The sequence below is a fragment of the Sitophilus oryzae genome, unplaced genomic scaffold, assembly GCF_002938485.1.
Source record: "Sitophilus oryzae breed Bouriz unplaced genomic scaffold, Soryzae_2.0 scaffold_935_pilon_pilon, whole genome shotgun sequence".
Taxonomy (NCBI): Eukaryota; Metazoa; Arthropoda; class Insecta; order Coleoptera; family Curculionidae; genus Sitophilus; species Sitophilus oryzae.
The window spans coordinates 1,710,830-1,729,909 of record NW_022147567.1 but is presented as its reverse complement, the minus strand read 5'-3'; the positions used below and the strand labels follow the sequence as shown (position 1 = coordinate 1,729,909).

The following is a 19,080-nucleotide window of genomic DNA, read 5'->3' as shown; positions in this document are numbered from 1 at the left end:
GCAACGACAATATTCCGTGAAAATAGAACTAATACGAATTTTTGGAATCAAAATAAGTTCATTGGACACTATTTACCTCTATACAAAACTCTTTCGTTTGTCCGTTAGAGGGCTGTAAACTTAAATAAATAAACATATTCTTTAAGATTTTTTAAGAACTGTTATTCCGATTTGAATGAGATTTGAGATGCCTATGTTTTGCTAAGGGCTTTAACATTTGACTTTTACAAAAATCGAAAAAAAATTGGTAGAAATATTTTCCACAACTCCACCAACGTTTTTTTTTCGTAAATTGGTACTTCTAGTATTCACTACATTTTTTGTCTCTTGTAAGAAAACGCCACCGCGCATACTTTTTGAAGAAAAAAAGAATTTTCCAAAGCTCACTTCTAAAAAATGTTTCTTGTCACATCAGCTATCAGTGGCGCAACTAAACACAGACTTTTAGGGGTTCAAGTCTTCTGAGGGGGCTTAGGTGATTTATAAGATAATATTGATTTGACAGATATACGATAAATAAATTGATTTGAGGTTTGGTTTGGTAAGCAACCAAACCAACTCTGTAAGCTACGAGTAAAGAATCGTAAGTCCAAAAATCATCGGTAACAAAAAGAAGTCTCTCTCATTTTACGCAACTGAAAGGTCTTACCATACATGCTAAAAACTCACTACAGTTTTTTTTTTATGCAAACATAGTGTTACGGTTATATATTTTAAAGGGGAGTTAATTTTCTTATATTTATTTTAATCATACATCTTGACAAAATGGTGAATGTGGTGATTTACTATTTTTATTTATAACCTTGAAGATGACACGTTAATAAAACATAACAATACATTTCTTAATACATATTAATTATTTATTTATTTTCTATTTACAAGTAAAGTAAATGTGCGTTAACTTTAAATCACAATTTAACTTCATATTGTTGTATTTTTAGCCAAAAGTAATATTTTGTAAATAATATCTCTGATCTTGGGGTATTATTCTTCAGGTTATGGAAGGGTAAATGCATCGTGTAAAGACTTCTTATTTATCTAAAATAACGTTAATTAAAGTAATATTAATAATAACCACTTTATATACTCACTTTTGGTATTTTGTTTACTTCTGTTCAAGCGGAAATATTCATTGCATTTTGTTAGCTGTTTGGTTGCTACAAAGGGAAATAAATCATATTATATTAATTATATTATAAGAAACGATGTACATACCTTTTTAATAACAATAATACCTTCAATAATTATTATTAATAAATAATCTGATTGTGATTTTTGTTAAGATTAATTAATTTGTGGTTAAAGCAAACGACAAATCGTCAACGCGTCTAACGGTGTTGCCATCTTCTTGAAGTTTTCTTAAATCATATTTCACTTCATTCATATTTAGTCTCTAAATAATTAATTTTAGCATTTACCTTATTTCAATACTTTTATTTATTAATGATCTTAAACCATTATCAAGTGTATCTAATTGTAATTGCATTTAACTTATTATCATTGTTTGATTTATTATTAATTTTCTTTTATTATCGGATTAATCCTGGCAACATTGGTACTTAACTGGTTGAGGAAGTACTTGGGGATTTTATGGCTAAATTTATGTCATGAGGGGGTTTCGAGATTAAAATCCCAAGCGCCCACCTGTCTGGTGATTTCCTTTCTTTTTTTTCGGCACGCTGGCAATGAAGTTACGTATTGAGTTGAAAAATCCTTTCATTTGATTTTGGGAAAGGTTAATAATTCTCTCACGATTAATTGATATTAGTTATATCATACAGCTACGGCTGGATTGAGACGAAACTAATAGCGTTGCATCTTTTGTATTATTTCCAAGGAAATCGCCCACAGTAGTTGGGCACCTTGGTTTGGTTTTTCTTTTGCACACCGACTTGGTTCCACGAGGGTTTTCATGACTGGCTAGCGAGGTTCCTGTTCAAACCTTAGACGTTCAAACCAACTGATAAGCTAAGGGGAAGCCACGTGGTTGGGCCTTTTGTTTGTGCGGCAGATCCTAGATTAGGGGATTTTTGGGACACTTACGACTAAAAGCTAAGTACCAAACTTTTATTAGCTAACTCGTTCCTGCGTACTTAAAATAAAGATTGTTGTACCTATTTTTTTATTGCTTCTGCGTTATAATTAGTTTTAACTAGTAATTATCATTTAGTTCGTAATTATAAGTAAGTCATTTAGTGGGTACCCCGTTTTTCTTTCGTATTAAATTTAAGTAGAGTAGGTAATCTTTTAGTTGTAGCAGCCATAACAATGTGGGGAATCTTATTTGGTCGTAGCTCTACCTGGAGAGTCAGTTTTTTATTTAAATCTTTTTTTGCGCCTTGCATATTTGAATTCGATTCTCATTTTACTCTCGCTACTGTACGCTGAAACAACTATTCTTATTGTATTCATTTTATTATCCTGTGGCCATAAAGTGTAAAACTGTACTTTTAAAAGTTAGTAGAAAGGCTTGATAGGTAAGATTGTACCATATGTATAAAATTTTCCCCCTGCTAAGTAAATGTATAGTATTTTAGATACCAAGAATAAAGAATTTTCGGAGTGTTTTTCGAAGAGTTTTCTTTGACTTGAGCGAACCCCTAACCCCTTATAAGAGTTTTGTTACATCTTGGCTACCCAACTACGGCCGAGTCTAAGAATGGCAGTTCGACGAACACCTCCTGCTGATAACAGTCGAAATTCACCACCCTTAACACGTCTGGGGGCGAGAAGAATGAACGAGGAGCTACAAACAACTCCCACATTTTCCCAGCGAAACGAGAGCGTCATTCCAGAACAGACTTCAAGTGGAAGACAACCTACTGGAGCTGTCCGGCGTAGGAATATTCCAGAAAATGAGCGCATTCCTCTTTCGAATGCATCCAGAGGTTTGCCACGCTATCCTACACAGAAATCACCAATATATACATCGGGCATGGATTTTCAAGGTAGGAACATTCCATATTTTTTGGGTGAACAAGTAAAAGTTCCTGATTCTACAAGAATTGCACAACAAACTAATCAACACCCACGCCAACCACCACCGCCATATGATAATAGGGACTTTAATAACTTAGATAGTTTTATAAGAAATATTGTAAATCAATCTATAACAGATACCTTTAAAAATAACAATCAACAAACTTTACCTTTTCAAATTGATAACATTAGCGAATATAATAGAATTTTAGCAAACATAGATAATATGCTTCCAGAATTTCATGGTAATAATACGTTACACCCTATAGATTTTCTAGAAAAAATTAAGTTTTTATTACAGAGAAATAATACCTCATTTCTAGAAATAAAATTTTTATTGGCAAAAAAATTACAGGGTAGAGCTAAAGCGTGGAGTGAGGCATATCTTAAATCATTTCTTACTTTTACAGAATTTGAGGAAGCATATTTAAGATATTTTTGGAGCGAAACTAAACAACTAGAAATAAAATTAAAAATTTGGCAAGGAAAGTATGAAACTGGCTCTCTAGTAGACCATTTTACAAAATACGTAGCTATGGCACAATATCTCAGACCACCCCTGTCTGAGTTTGAATTAATTCAATGTATAGCCCGCCATTTTCCGGTAAATATATTTAGCGCTATAATAGGGCTAAAGAAATTGTCAGAAGTAATCCCAATACTGCAACAAGCGGAATATTATAATCATAGAACGGTAGACAGATCAAATTTTGGGTCGCGTTATGAAAAGGATAGGTTGGGACCCGAAAGAAAAAATTATGCAAATCGAAACGTATCCGCGGTGGATTTAGTGGACGATTTAGGGGTAGCGAATTTGGAAATATCGGGAAACGAGCCGAGCCACAGTCTTTAGGGCCGGAGACAACTGACAGTGGCAAAATGGCCGTAATACTAAATAAAAATATGGAAGAAGAGCCATGGGGCTCTGACTGTGAGTTTGACCATCTTAACATTGAAAATAAAAAATCACCAGTTATTACTGTTTCAATTTTTAATTTTTCTTTTCCAGCACTAATTGACAGCGGCTCAGAAATATCCTGCATATCCGGTGACGTTTACGCTCAATTGGGAGATTTTCAAGAGAAAATTCCTAGTTTTCCGGTAACGGGGATTCGTATTACAGGGGCGTTTAAAACAAAACAACGTAAAATAGCGAAACAATTGTTTCTTGATTTTAAAATAGCTAATAACTATTTTAGTTATGAATTTTTATTAATTAGTGATTTAGTTTTTCCGATAATTTTAGGTATTGATTTTTTATTTTCAGTGAAAAGTAAAATAAACTTAGAAAATGATACAATAACATTATTAAATTCTAATAAAGAGTTTTTTACAGTCTCAACAATTAATACGATTCATTTTTATATTCCTCCGAGCGACATTAAAAAAACTAGAACGATAGCCTTAAAAAAAGAATATTCCTTAAATACTTTAAATACTGATCGAAATGGTTTTAATACAGAATTTATAAACGAAAATAAATCTTTAACATTTGAACAAAAAAATCAGTTTAAGTATCTTCTCTTGAAATATAAAAATATATTTTCTGATATACCGGGGCGAACCGAATTGTACTATCACAAAATTAAATTGATTAATGAAACTCCTTTTAAAGTTAAACAATATCCTATACCAATTGCACATCGTGAAGCTGTAGATAATGAAATTAAGCGAATGCTTGATTGGGGGGTAATTGAAAGGGCTTCCACCCAATATATTAGTCCGTTAGTCACAGAGGTTAAGAAAGATGGGTCGGTTCGCGTCTGTTTGGATGCGCGACATTTAAATCGGGTATTAGAAAAAGAATACGAGTTACCACGACCTATTGATGATATTATGAAGTCTTTGTTCGGGAAACCATTTAAAACTAGTCTTGATTTGTCGTCTGGATACTGGCAAATACCTCTGCGCCCAAGCGATAAAAAGTATACGGGATTTTTGGTTGGTACTAAGTGCTATCAATTTACGGTGTTACCTTTCGGACTTTCTACCGCTGTTTCTTCATTTTCGCGATGCATTTCTGAGATATTGGGTTCAGAGTTTGATGACTTTGTTATACCGTATCTTGATGACATTTTGATAGCTTCCAAGAATTTTGAAGACCATTTAAATCATTTGGATCAAGTTTTTTCCCGTCTAAACGAAGCTGGGTTGACAGTTAAATTTCGAAAGTGTCAATTTATGCCAGAAAAATTAAATTATTTGGGTTACATTGTAAGCACAAATAATATAGAACCCGATCCTGAAAGAATTCAATGCGTTCAGGATTATCCAAAACCGAAAAATAAAAAAGATATTCAGTCATTTTTGGGACTATGTAATTACGATCGAGGGTTTTGTGAGAATTTTTCGGGCGTAACAGAACCTTTAAGTAAATTATTAAGAACAAAAAATAAGTGGGTTTGGAATACTGAACAGGACAGGGCTTTCGATGAGTTAAAACGGTTACTAAAGAATGCTACACTACTATACCACCCCGACAATACTGCCACTTATTACGTACAATCTGATGCTAGTGATTACGCAATAGCCGCTCAACTGTTTCAAAGGATAGAGGGAGAACGACGAGTAATAGCGTACGCTAGTAGACTTTTACTTGATCGGGAAAGAAATTACACATCCAACGAAAAAGAAATCTTGGCTCTTGTATTTGCGTTAAAGAAGTGGCGAATTTATTTATTAGGACGTCATTTCGAAGTGCTAACCGATAACCGAGCTTTATGTTATATTCAAACGTGTCGGTTACTCACGCCTCGGGTAACTCGGTGGGCTTTAGCTCTGCAAGAGTATGATTTTAAAATATCTTTCGTTAAGGGTTCGGAAAATAAAATAGCCGACATACTATCGAGAAACCCTGGTATTCGTTATTCGGTTCCGGGTGAGAAGTGTTTTAAAGTGTTTTCCTCGTCGATCAAGTTTCCTGATAAGCTGAACACGTTATTAAAAAAACTACCTGCCGCGCAAAAAAACGATAGTTATTTTGGGCCAATTTATAAAAGTTTAGAGAATCAACAACTTGATGAAAAGATAAATAAATTTGTTCTTAAAAATCAATTGCTTTTTGTAAGAGAATCAGACGATGAATCCTACCGTTTGTGCATTCCATCAGAATTTAAAAATAAAATTATTTATGATTATCATGTTTCTTTAGGTCATTTTGGAATTTTTAAAACATGGAGTATTTTAAAAAATGATTTCTGGTGGAAAGGCATGTTTCGTGATATCAAAAAATGCTTAAAAGCGTGTGACATTTGCCAAAAGGCAAAATTGAGTTTATTACCAAAAGCTCCTCTTTCTCCTGTAATATCCGAGAAAAAAAATGAAATTATTAGTCTGGATTTATACGGACCGTTACCCCAGTCTACAGGGGGCGTTACATTCTTATGTGTGATTGTCGACTTATTTACGAAATATGTGACATTATACCCTTTAAAAAAGGCCACTACCAGAGCTATTTTAAACCGTTTAATATTAGATTATTTTAAAAAAATGGGTAAGCCTGAAAGGATATTAACTGATCATGGTTCGCAGTTTACGTCAAAATCCTGGTCACATACTTTACAACCTCTTGGAATTAAAGTTGTTCATTGTTCGGTAAGACACCCTCAGTCAAACCCGGTTGAAAGATACATGCGCGAATTAGGTCGTCTCTTTAGAACATATTGCTTTGAGCAACATACGGCCTGGGCTAAACATGTACGGAAATTTGGTCAGTTTTTTAATTCTGTGGTGCATGAATCCACAGGCTTTACACCTTCCGAATTACATTTCAAGGAACCGCTTACCTCTTTTACACGAGAACTGGTCGATTATCCTGATAGTCCTAAGGTGCTTAGTTATGAAAAGAAACTTATTTTAGCTAAAGAGATCTTACAAAGCCGCGCTGAACGTCGGAAGATATTACACCCTGGTCGACATTATAAAGAATTTGCTACTGGAGATCTGGTGTTGCTTAAAGCGAACCCCGTTTCTTCAGCCCTATCATCAAAAACCAAGAAGTTTCTTCTTCTTTTTGAGGGTCCATATCGTATTAAAAAGAAGGTAGGCCTGTCAACTTATATTTTAATTATGGAAAATACCGACGAAGAGAGAGGTATGTTCCACGTGTCTCATTTGAAGCCTTATAACTCGGATGTGTCTAGCCTAAAAGAGTAAAGCTACTTTTATTTAGACAGGGGGCGGTTGTAGCAGCCATAACAATGTGGGGAATCTTATTTGGTCGTAGCTCTACCTGGAGAGTCAGTTTTTTATTTAAATCTTTTTTTGCGCCTTGCATATTTGAATTCGATTCTCATTTTACTCTCGCTACTGTACGCTGAAACAACTATTCTTATTGTATTCATTTTATTATCCGTGGCCATAAAGTGTAAAACTGTACTTTTAAAAGTTAGTAGAAAGGCTTGATAGGTAAGATTGTACCATATGTATAAAATTTTCCCCCTGCTAAGTAAATGTATAGTATTTTAGATACCAAGAATAAAGAATTTTCGGAGTGTTTTTCGAAGAGTTTTCTTTGACTTGAGCGAACCCCTAACCCCTTATAAGAGTTTTGTTACATAGTCTAGGTTACACTAACTGGTAGCCAGTGTTACCAATTGTTGCAAATATTTAATTTATAATATAGTCATTTTAATTTCCCTATATTATTGTAATAATTATATAAACCATTTTAAATTGTATTGTTTCAAATGATGAGCTACCCTACTCTGAATAAACGTCTGTCTTGTTAATCTGTGTTTTATTGTGTGATTACTAAAAAGAAAGGAAATCATGTTTATTAAAAAGAAAGGAAATCACCAGACAGGTAGGCGCTTGGAATTTTAATCTGGAAACCCCCTCCTGACATAAATTTAGCTATAAAATCCCTAGGTACTTCTGCAACCAGTTAAGTACCAATGTTGCCAGGATTAATCCGATAATAAAAGAAAATTAATAATAAATCAAACAATAATAATAAGTTAAATGCAATTACAATTGGATACACTTGATAATGGTTTAAGATCATTAATAAATAAAAGTATTAAAATAAGTTAAATGCTAAAATTAATTATTTAGAGACTAAATATGAATGAGGTGTAATATGATTTAAGAAAACTGCAAGAAACTGGCAACACCGTTAGACGCGTTGACGATTTGCGTTTGCTCTAACCACAAATTAATTAATCTTAACAAAAATCACAATCAGATTATTTATTAATAATAATTATTGAAGGTATTATTGTTAAAAAGGTATGTACATCGTTTCTTATAATATAATTAATATAATATGATTTATTTCCCTTTGTAGCAACCAAACAGCTAACAAAATGCAATGAATAGTTCCACTTGAACAGAAGTAAACAAAATACCAAAAGTGAGTTATATAAAGTGGTTATTATTAATATTACTTTAATTAACGTTATTTTAGATAAATAAGAAGTCTTTACACGATGCATTTACCCTTCCATAACCTGAAGAATAATACCTCAAGATCAAAGATATTATTTACAAAATATTACATTTGGGTAAAAATACAACAATATGAAGTTAAATTGTGATTTAAAGTTAACGCACATTTACTTTACTTGTAAATAGAAAATAAATAAATAATTAATATGTATTAAGAAATGTATTGTTATATTTTATTAACGTGTCATCTTCAAGGTTATAAATAAAAATAATAAATCACCACATTCACCATATTGTCAAGATGCATGATTAAAATAAATATAAGAAAATTAACTCCCCTTTAAAATATATCCGTGACAATAGTGTATAATAAACCAGATATAATAAACTTAATTTGATAATTTATTAGTATATTTTTCTTTCTTCTGCCTTTTCTCAATATTATTTAAACTAATTATGAAACACCCCTGAACCCCCCTATATGCATCACTGTTAATATCACAAATGTGATTTGACAATAATAAGCTTCATAAAAAAACTACTTAAAAGAATAAATAAATTTTAAATTAATTAACGTTTGGGTTTATTTTGGATTCATGCATGTAAAAAGTAAAGATTTCAGTTAACGTCTCCTTTTTGCTGCCAGGGCAAATCTGGACGGCCGCGGCGCCTACTTTGTTTACGCGGAATCCGAACCGCGGTTCTCGGCCATATCATGGTCAATGGTCTACCGACTTGGCAAGTGTCTATGTCGACTCTTACTCACGAGATATCCGATCTCATCCGGCCTCGAACCGGCGTGAATGAGCAGTGTGTATCAATACATTTTACACTTTTCCCTTGAACAACTGCACGATACAGAGTTCCGAACCGGTCACCATCCACCAGTATCGCCTTACGTCGCTTAACTTCGGTGTTCTAATGGGAACCGGTGTTTCAACGTAGCTAGGCCGTTGCTCGATTCATGCATGTCCTCTAACGAAAAGCACTTCTGTAAAGAAATAAATTGTGTGCTATTTTGATTAAAAAATACGTAGATAGTTGTTCAATGTCCACGGAATATTGGAATTTTCTGCATATTTTGTAGTCCTGCTTTGAAAAAAAATCCCTCAAAATGTGGGTTTTTTTCCAAGCAACAAAAAATGTGGTAAATACTAGGAGGACCATTTTACGAAAAAAAAAATCAGTAGTCGGTGGTGTTGAAAAATATTTCTACTAAAATTGATGTAGGGGTGGGGGTGGTTTATACCGTTATCGTATTTTTTCTTGTTTTTTTTGTGAAAGTCAAATATTAAAGCTCTTAGCAAATCATAAGCACTCCAAATCTCCTTCAAGTCGGAATACCTTTTCTTCAAATATCTTAAAAAATGTGCTTATTTTTTTAAAGTTTAATGCACTTTAACGGACAAACGAAGCACTTTTGTATAGTGGTAAATTGTGTCCAATGAATTTATTTTGCTTCCAAAAATACGTAGTAGTTGTTTGTCCACGGAATATTGAGAAACCCTATATAATAAGCAACTAATTTAGTATTTTGATTAAATTTTACCCTGGTTCTAGACCACTAAGTGTGATTTCCGGATATGGTGTTGGTAGAGGTGTCGCCCGTACCCAGTGGGGTGACCCAACTCGACGGTGTTCTACTAGGTATCCAGATATGGGTGATCCACCATCGTTGATTGGTGGTGTCCATCGTAAGGTCACCAAATCCGGTGTTCCATCGGCATTTTGCAGAAGGATGGGTTTACCAGGCCTATCAGGGCGAACTACAATATAAATTTAAAAAAATATATCTTTAACATGCTATTATTTATTTATGTATGTATAATTATAGATTTTAAATTAAAGTTAGAAAGTAAGAGTAACATAGATTTTCAGATTGGACTGATTTTTTATTGTCGTTATTAAGCTGATAGGTTGTTTTCTTTAGTGATATGAAAGTGCAAGATCAAGACTGTGGGGCCAGTCATGGTCTTGGTCTTCCTACAAGAGTCTTGCAAGTCTTGCACTTGTATAATATATTTTTTTTTATTTAATATTTTTACTAGAAACACTTTCTACGTAGAAAATCTTTAAATAAATAGCATTTTAAGTATTTTAATACTAATGACACAAGGAAACAATATTTTTCGGATGAAAATTGTATTTATCAAAATATACATATACAGGGTGTTGCTTAATGACTTGCTAGTATTTAAGGGATTGATTCTTGGACTTATTTTAAGAAAAAAACGTATGTCTTAAACATCTTAGCTTTTGAGATACGGGGTGGTAAAATTTTCTAAAAAATAGTTTTTTCATTTTAACTCTAATGTTATTGTAGTTACCTTTAGTGATGTAAAAATTCTAAGTAATCGTTACAAAGTAACAGTTACTTTATGAGGACTCGAAGTAACGCTTACTATTTGAATTTAGGACTCGTTACTCGTTACTAAGTTAATTCGTTACTTTTGCGCCGGCAGTAATCGTAATCCCTGGAAATGCACAAACCGAGGACTCGAAACTCGATACTGAAATATTCCTTACTTCGACATAGGTCTAGTTGTTATTAATATTGTTACGGATTCCGTGGGTCCACTATTTAAACTCACGATAAAATACTTAACGAATTTATTTGTCTCACTCTGTACACACAACTTATACTATTTACAACACAATTTATGCAACTACTATTACTCTAACGGTATTTCGCGGTATTATCAAACTTCAGATTTCAGACTATCTTCAGACTTGCCAACTGTCAAAGCGCCTGCCTTATATACCCCCTGGCGATGGTTTCTGGAATTTTCTAAAGAATTCTGTAATTTTCTTTTACTTTCTGTCGAATTCGCCAGGTTCCTCAATGCACCGTGGCGGTTATGCAACCAGTAATACACCTTGACCTTAACAATATGTTTATGTTTAAAGTGTTGACTTGACGCCGGCCGGTGTTTTGGATGGCAAATGTGTGATATTTTTATTACAATTATTATGGGGATTGGCTCATGCCGACCCGGAGGCGATCTGTCCCTTTGCCGTTTGTTGTCGCTTTTTATTTATGGAATAGAATTGTTTATTTAGATTAACATGTCTTAGATATTAATTAAAAATGGATTCACGTTAGTCACAAAAAATGTTAACATCTGAAAAAGCAGAGCAAATATGTTTCTTCTTCAAAAGAGAATAGACATTTCGCCACTTACACTGTAAAAAAATCTACAAAATAAAAATAGTAATTTTTAGTAAACACTGCTGGCGTTAATCCAAAGGACTTTTTTGAAGAGATGAATCCGCCACAGAGGAATATACATTTTTTTAATATTTTTACATTTTAACAAAAATATATACATTTTTTTTATTTTCACTCTTTAATGAAATAAATAAAAAAAAAATAAAAATAAAAAAAATAAGAAAAAAAATATAAAAAAATACTTTATATTTATTATACACATATTTTCTTTGTTTGATTTGTTTTCTTTTATTTTTAATTTTATTAATAGTACATAGTTTTATTTAACATATCATTATAAAAATATTATACATATTATTAAAAACATATTATTAAGTACTTGAATACCGAGTATTGAAATTATCCTATTAAGCCCTTACACTAGAAGAAAGTAGAAAACCCTTATAGGTTAAACCGAGCATGCAACGAAGATCGCCGCGCACAATAGGTAACGAAGTTCCACTTCAAGCCCAAGTCTTCCAACCTATACACAAAACAACGATTATAAAGTAACGATACTAAGTACCAAGTAACGAGTAACTAAAGTAACGAGCCCAAAGTAACGAGTCCTATTACCAAAAGTAACTAGTAGTTACGAGTCCATAAAAGTAACTAAAGTTTACAGTTATCTTTATGAAATTTCATACATGTCTTCTATGCTTAAAAATTGTTTTTTGGGGTACAAAAAAAACGTGTTGTGTCTGTGTTGTATCTCTTAATTTCCATCCAGCCGATGCAGAAACCCTGACTGATTTGACCCTGGAATAACATTACTTTTATTTGTTTAAGCAAAAACTATGCGGCGAATAAAAAAAATTAAGAACAGTAAATTGTTTAGAAATAAATAAAGATTTTTGAAAATAATTTTTATTCTAAGAGAAGTCGGTAGCGTGCCATTTTTTCCTTCAAAAATATTCAATGCAAAACACGTATCGACGCCACTGATTAAAATTTCATTTATTTTGTAGATCAAAATAGGCATTTTTATGTATAAAAGATGTGTATTACAATTCGTAAAAATATCTATAATAACATCAGAGTTATTATGAAAATAAGTTTATTTTTAGAAAATTTTACGATTCTGTATCTCAATAGTTAGGACGTTTAGGACACTAACACTATATGATACTATATTATTATGACACTATATATTTTTTTCTTAGAATAGGTCCAGGAATCACCCTCTTAAATATTAGCATGTCATTGAGGAAGACACTGTATATAGAATCAGCATTGCTCCCAGTGGCGTAGCAAGGCGGTGGCGGAGGGGGGCCCTCCAAATACAAACAGGGTGGCAAAAAATGGTTACAAACGCGGTAGACGGATACTGTAGGGGCGGCAAACCTCTCTTCTGTAGAGTCTCTGCGCCCTGGGCGCCCCTACCCACGCTACGCCACTGATTGCTCCCTAAAATGTTATGCCAAAATTGGGAAATAACTATTTTCAGTGAGCTTTTGCAGTGAACTATTTAATAATAATTAGTAATTAAATAAGACATTTAATTATTTGAATGGTCTAAAAAAATATTAGTTCTAAAACTTATACGGCAATATAAGAACATTTCTTATTGTTGATGGCTACTATAAATCACATACATACATATACGTTGGCAATCAATAGTTCCGGATTTTTTTTTAATTAATTTTTTGATAATAAATTTTAGGGGAAGAGCTGAGTAAATAAAAATTTTGTTATTTTTTTAATTATTATCTATAAACGTAAAAAATGCACGACCGCGAGAATTTTGCATGCTGTTCGTTTTGATCTTGACTTGCAGATGTTACGCTAGTTTTGGGCTTGGTTTTAATCTTGCTTTTTGTGAAAGATCAAGACCAAGACAGCATTAATCATGCAGACTGTAGAACAATAAATTGTAATAATGTGAATATTATTAAAAAAATCCATGCAAAATAGAATCACTTTTAAAATGACCATACTCTTTACATAACATGATGATAATGGTATAAATAAAATACACTGTAAAATGCAGAGTTAATGGAAACAAGTTATTGTATAAACAATACGAGTAATAGAGAAAAAGGTATGTAATGTGTGTAGTTTAGAGATTAAGCAGAGAAATCAGTAACGAGTTAACAATAGTAGACTGAGAGTAGACAAAAAAATAGAACAATACTTATTGAAATATATTTATTACCCAGGTCAAAGCTCTCTGGTACTCCTTTTCCTAAACATGATCCTAAGAATAAAGAAAATATATAAAGAAATATGTACATAGTTATATGCTGTTAAATAAACTAGTTTTCCAATATTATTGAAAATTATTTGGATATTCCCAATAATATATGAGTTAACAAAATTTAGGTCAGAGACCTAATATGGTTGTACCTAGTACCATTTTAATTTTGCTTAAAACGTGTAAAATTTAATGTAGGGAAAACTCAATATAACTTGTAGGTTTTCTTTTACGTTGTCAATAAATGCTATTAAATTCTTATAGAACTTAAGACTTTAGTGACGTTGCTTTTTTACCTAGTGAATTGGCTATGCACGCCATTAGTGAAGGTACCAAACCCGTAACTAATTACACCGGTTCCAAGTAATTTATCTAACTAGCGACATACTCCAGGAATAAACAAATCGGCTCTTTTCAGAGCCACAAACATGTTCCCCATAAAGAAAAGAAAAACAAAATTGCTCTTGAAAATTCGCAACGTTTTTAGATGCGAAATAACCATATACACACATAAATATATAAGTACAAAAAGTTCCACAACGTGGTTACAGCAGCAAAATAAAATTTTTAGTTACTCGTACAATTTTTTTACACGACGGACTGTCGATTGCGAAAAAAAAGTTTAGATTCTTTTACAACGTAATCATAGCATCGAAATTGGTTTTTAGGTACACGTACAATTTTTTGATACGACGATCGACTCGCCGAACGGAAAAAGTTTAGATACTTACAAAGTGGTTATAGAAATAAATATTTAGGTACTCGTACAATTTTTTGACCAACGCGCGACGGTCGATTTTTGCCTTAAGAGAAATACATTTTTAATAAAAATTGATAAGTTATAATAATTAATAACACAAATATTAGATACTTATGGTTAAGTTATTCTTTCAACTTTTTTTTACCAACGCGCGACGGTCGATTTTCACCTTAAGAGAAATACATTTTTAAAAAAATTGATAAGTTATAATAATTAATAACACAAATATTAGATACTTATGGTTAAGTTATTCTTGGTATTTGCATTTAATTAATACAATTCAAATAGAATTAACTTAATACTTAATAGTTTTTCAACGTTTTGATCTTTTTCGAGGAACTACAATATAACAATAATACTTTTAAATTATATTTCTTTACAATAAAAATGAACTTACCATTGAACGTAGATATATCTCGTCAGTAACATATGTCCATACATTTAATCACATTAATTGACATTAACACATTTGCTGTCCTCCATTCACGCAGTTGTGCAGCTCTGAACTGTTCAAGAACGCGATACTCTCACTCCATTCAATTGAGTCATAAAGTTCCAGGACTGTTCCGCGCCATATGAAGGCACCAGGCTATTGCGCACAGCTCCTTTCAGGACCGTTCTCGAGTAGCCCAGGGCGTAAAGCACTGGAACTTGAAGTTCGCGAATGGAGGACAGCAATGGGCTCTTTCACTATATTTTGGAATTAGCATAATTGAATAAAGCAATTAATTCTAGAATTTTCTGCTATCTCACTTTCGAAAAATTTGAAGTCGTTCTTAAGAAAATAAATAAAAACAAAAAAGCCCAGAATAAAAATCCGCACTTTATTTTTAATACGTCACACCTGACATGTTGAAAAGCGGCAACAAGGCCGGGCCACCATGCTGACCCACCACCACCTCCACAAAATCCCATTCAACCTTTTCCAAAATGGCGGAGATAGAAGTGCGTTATTTGGCGCGTATTTTAAAACCTGTTTTATTTCCAAATAGACATTTTTCACACAAATGTCGAGTTAGATTACGTAATATTTCACTAATTTTTTAATATACAGGGAGTCTAAAGTTCTCCACATAAGTATGGAATTTTTTGTATTATTACTTTTATGAAAACATCAGTTAGTTACTTTTTATAAAAAGGTCTGCTTTCTCAGAAAATGGGTAGTGTTAAAATATTCAAACTTGAGGTAGCATATATAGGGTGTTCAAAATCATCGGAAAAAGAAATAACCAGAAACATATGACAGAAAATAGCAATATAAACTAAATATTCAATTGCAAACACTTAACAACTACCATAGTTTAGAATTTACTGAACGTTTGATAAATATATACTATTATGGAGTATGGACAGTATAGGAAGTTACTTGTCTTAGTAAAACCCTTGGTAAATGCTCTTGGAATTATAAACTACACTGGCTTGGGTCAAAAAATATGGAATATTTTTTCTATGTTTTGCAGCATTACACAAATGGGAATAAATTTAAACTATAATATAGGTGAGGATAACTAAAAAATATATGTGTTTTAAGATTTTATATAGAAAAAAAAACCTTTTTGGGGGTTCGTAAATAAAACTTACGCTTAGCTTAGTTTTCTTTACTCTTTCTCTTTACATAGGGCATTGTCTTTGTGTTAAAGACGTCATTCCTTTTTTTGCATAATTTTTGAATAAAATATTGGATATTCTGAACAAGATGGATTTAATAATAAATTCTGACGTATGTGAGGGGCAATTGTGACCTAAAAAAAAGACTTACATCCAGGCCATTTATATTTTCAAATGTCAATGTTGTCAGTATCTTTCTGTGATCTTTCTGATGTAAAAAGCTTGATTCTTCTTCCAATATTTTACTTATAGTGAGGTAAGTGTAAGCAGTAGCCATAACTACATACTCACTAGGGTAACAGAGGCTTTGGCCTTTGGCCTTTTTGAGACATATTTAATGCACTTCTTACCCGAGAACTACTAGTAGGAGTGAAATTATCTCTTTTAATAGCTGTCAACCATTTTTTACGAAGCTCGTCATTTTTGGGGAATATAAAAGCAGAAACCTTGGGACCCCCTCTATTCCCGTGACAATTTGGAACAGAGCATGTAATGGTGCGTTTAGACTTGAGCACGCACGAGCTGAGCGTCTTTCTGCGATGTTATTGGACGTATTTTTCATACGTCATCAATTGGCACTTTAAAATTATTTCAAATTAAAGCAATTTTGAGAGCCTATAAAAAAATTATTCAATCTCCTGGCACTATTTTTTTTTTGATAAATACACTGAAAATAGTCTTCTATTTTAGATTTTGTCCTTGAATTGGGTATTTTATTTTTTGTGAAAGAGCCCATTGACACAGACAAGGTGGCGCCTCTAATACGACGCTGAGTCTCCAAGGAAAACGATGGTTTATACCGAAATGAAATTTTGGGAGCATATATAGGTTAATTGAAAGCATTTTAAAAAATATATAGAGTTATACAGGGTGTCCCCAAAAAAAGTAACACATCAAAGTTGTGTTTTTGATAATGGAACACCTTACATATTAATTAATTTTTTAATTCTAGAAAAAAAAACAAAGGTGAGTTTTATTAAAGAAGCATATGTTTAAACTGTAATGATTTTGATATATTTCACATTTTGTGAAAATGAACCGTAAATTTCGTTGTAATCTTCAAAATATTAATAAGATTGCCTACAACGATCCTCATCCGATGTCCTCAGACAACGATTCTCCTAGATATTTTATTTTTTATTATTTTGCGTCAGATCTTTATTATTTGAAAAATCTAGGTGGCTGTGATATATCTTTCGTTAATTTAACAAAAATTAGATGGAGATCCGATGTATGACGGAGGTGTAGAGTAAAACACTCAACGGTAATAAAAAGATACACATTTAACTGAGAATTTACTTGAAAGAATTGACTTTGATAACTTGAGAATTCTGGTATAAGAGGCACAGCTCTCAAACTGTTTAAAAGTTATTTGTGTGACCGCACCCAAAGCGTAAAAATTGGTGAAACTACAAGTGCAGAGGCTGAGGTTGAATACGGGGTTCCACAGGGTATCGTTTTGGGCGTATTAATTATTGGGCGATATTGTTTATACTTTATATAAATAATGTGTTCAACATCGGCTCTTCTGGGGAACTAGTATGTTTTGCTGATGATTCTGCAATAATCTACAGAGAAAAAAGTAGGAAAACACTTCAAATAATTGTCTAAATTGATCTTCAAAAAAATTTTCAATGGTACAGTAACCATATCCTTACCATTAACTTTGAGAAAACTTATTTCATGCCCTATGGGTGTTACCGCGACTCCCTCCAGAGTATAATGAAATCTTCATTCAAATAAACGCAACTACTACTATCTCAATAAAATCCAAGTTTAAAATAAAGTACCTAGGCGTCATGTTAGACTCTCATCTAAAGTGGAATGAGCATACCAACTATATTAGCAACAGACTAAGAGGTCTAATACGCAATTTCAAAGAACTGAAATATTATTTTGAAATTCCCTATTTAAAGATACTTTATCTAGCGCTTGTGCAGCCACATTTAACATATGAGATAATAGTTTGGGGTGGTGTACTTGATGTTCATCTTAAAATATTAGAGAATATTCAAAAATGGATACTAAAACTTATATATAACAAAAACCGATTATATCCAACTGATTTATTGTTTGAAGAATCTAAAATTTTTGACATCAGACGTGCAAAGCATCGCCATAAGGCAATACAAGAAAAAAGACACCCTTAAACCCATCCAACATGAGCATTACACCAAACAAAAAACTCTAACAGGCACTCTCCCGAGCTCATTAGCACAAATATATTTTACATATATTAGTCCAAACATACACAATGAGCTACCACCTAGTATAAAAACTCTAAATTCTATTAATCTATTCAAATCAAGATTAAAAATATGGCTACTAAATCAGGGAAGAAATAAAATTAATGCCCTTATGAATAAATAGTATGGATAATTAATATCTACACTTAATGTAAAAAAAGCAATTTAATTTACCGTCTTATAATTAAGTGAATAAAACAGAAATATTATAACCCAATTCAGATTCTATTTTCCGAACATGACTTTAACCCTGAGTAGAAATAAAAAACCTATTTTGACACAAAAATCCTGATCTAGACACGAAAAAAAAAATTTAGCTTTGTCGTTTCTTTGTTCCCTTTATTTGTTTGTATACTTGTTTGTTTTCTTGATTGCTAAATAGAAATAGTTTTCTCACCGACAAGATTTATTTCTTTGGTGAGCAACTAAGTTTATTTATCAAATTAGAAAATCTATAACTAAGGAATAGCTTTATTTATTTTTGTTTTCATATTTTTCAGGAACTTTAGTTTTATTTTTTTTTAAATCTTTACTTTTTGATAAATAAACTTTACTTTACTTTACTTTAAAACATATTTTAAGCATTAAAGAATTAAAACTAGACATAAACCTATAATTATGTGACAAAAATTAGCTAGATGAAATCAAATCCGCTTTCTTTCCTCTTAACTGCATAAAATAATTCTCTTTACAAAAG

The 19,080-nt window shown here is 32.2% G+C and overlaps 1 protein-coding gene and 1 long non-coding RNA gene across 4 annotated transcripts in view; one reads left to right on the top strand and one right to left on the bottom strand.

The window, feature by feature from the left end:
* Positions 1-19,080, bottom strand: part of LOC115890871 (muscle M-line assembly protein unc-89-like) — a 75,211-nt gene that overhangs the window by 26,908 nt on the left and 29,223 nt on the right. For 2 of the 3 annotated variants that reach the window (XM_030911225.1, XM_030911226.1), the window contains exons 2-3: positions 13,731-13,772; positions 9,917-10,133 (exon numbers count right to left, since the gene is read on the bottom strand). In XM_030911225.1, the coding sequence (XP_030767085.1) occupies positions 9,917-10,133; positions 13,731-13,772 (259 nt within the window). The remainder of the gene's footprint in view (positions 1-9,916; positions 10,134-13,730; positions 13,773-19,080) is intronic. The other variant, XM_030911227.1, reaches the window with a different exon arrangement.
* Positions 7,332-7,476, top strand: LOC115890873. The gene is made up of 2 exons (XR_004051717.1): positions 7,332-7,386; positions 7,439-7,476. It is a non-coding gene; the product is annotated as an uncharacterized LOC115890873 (long non-coding RNA).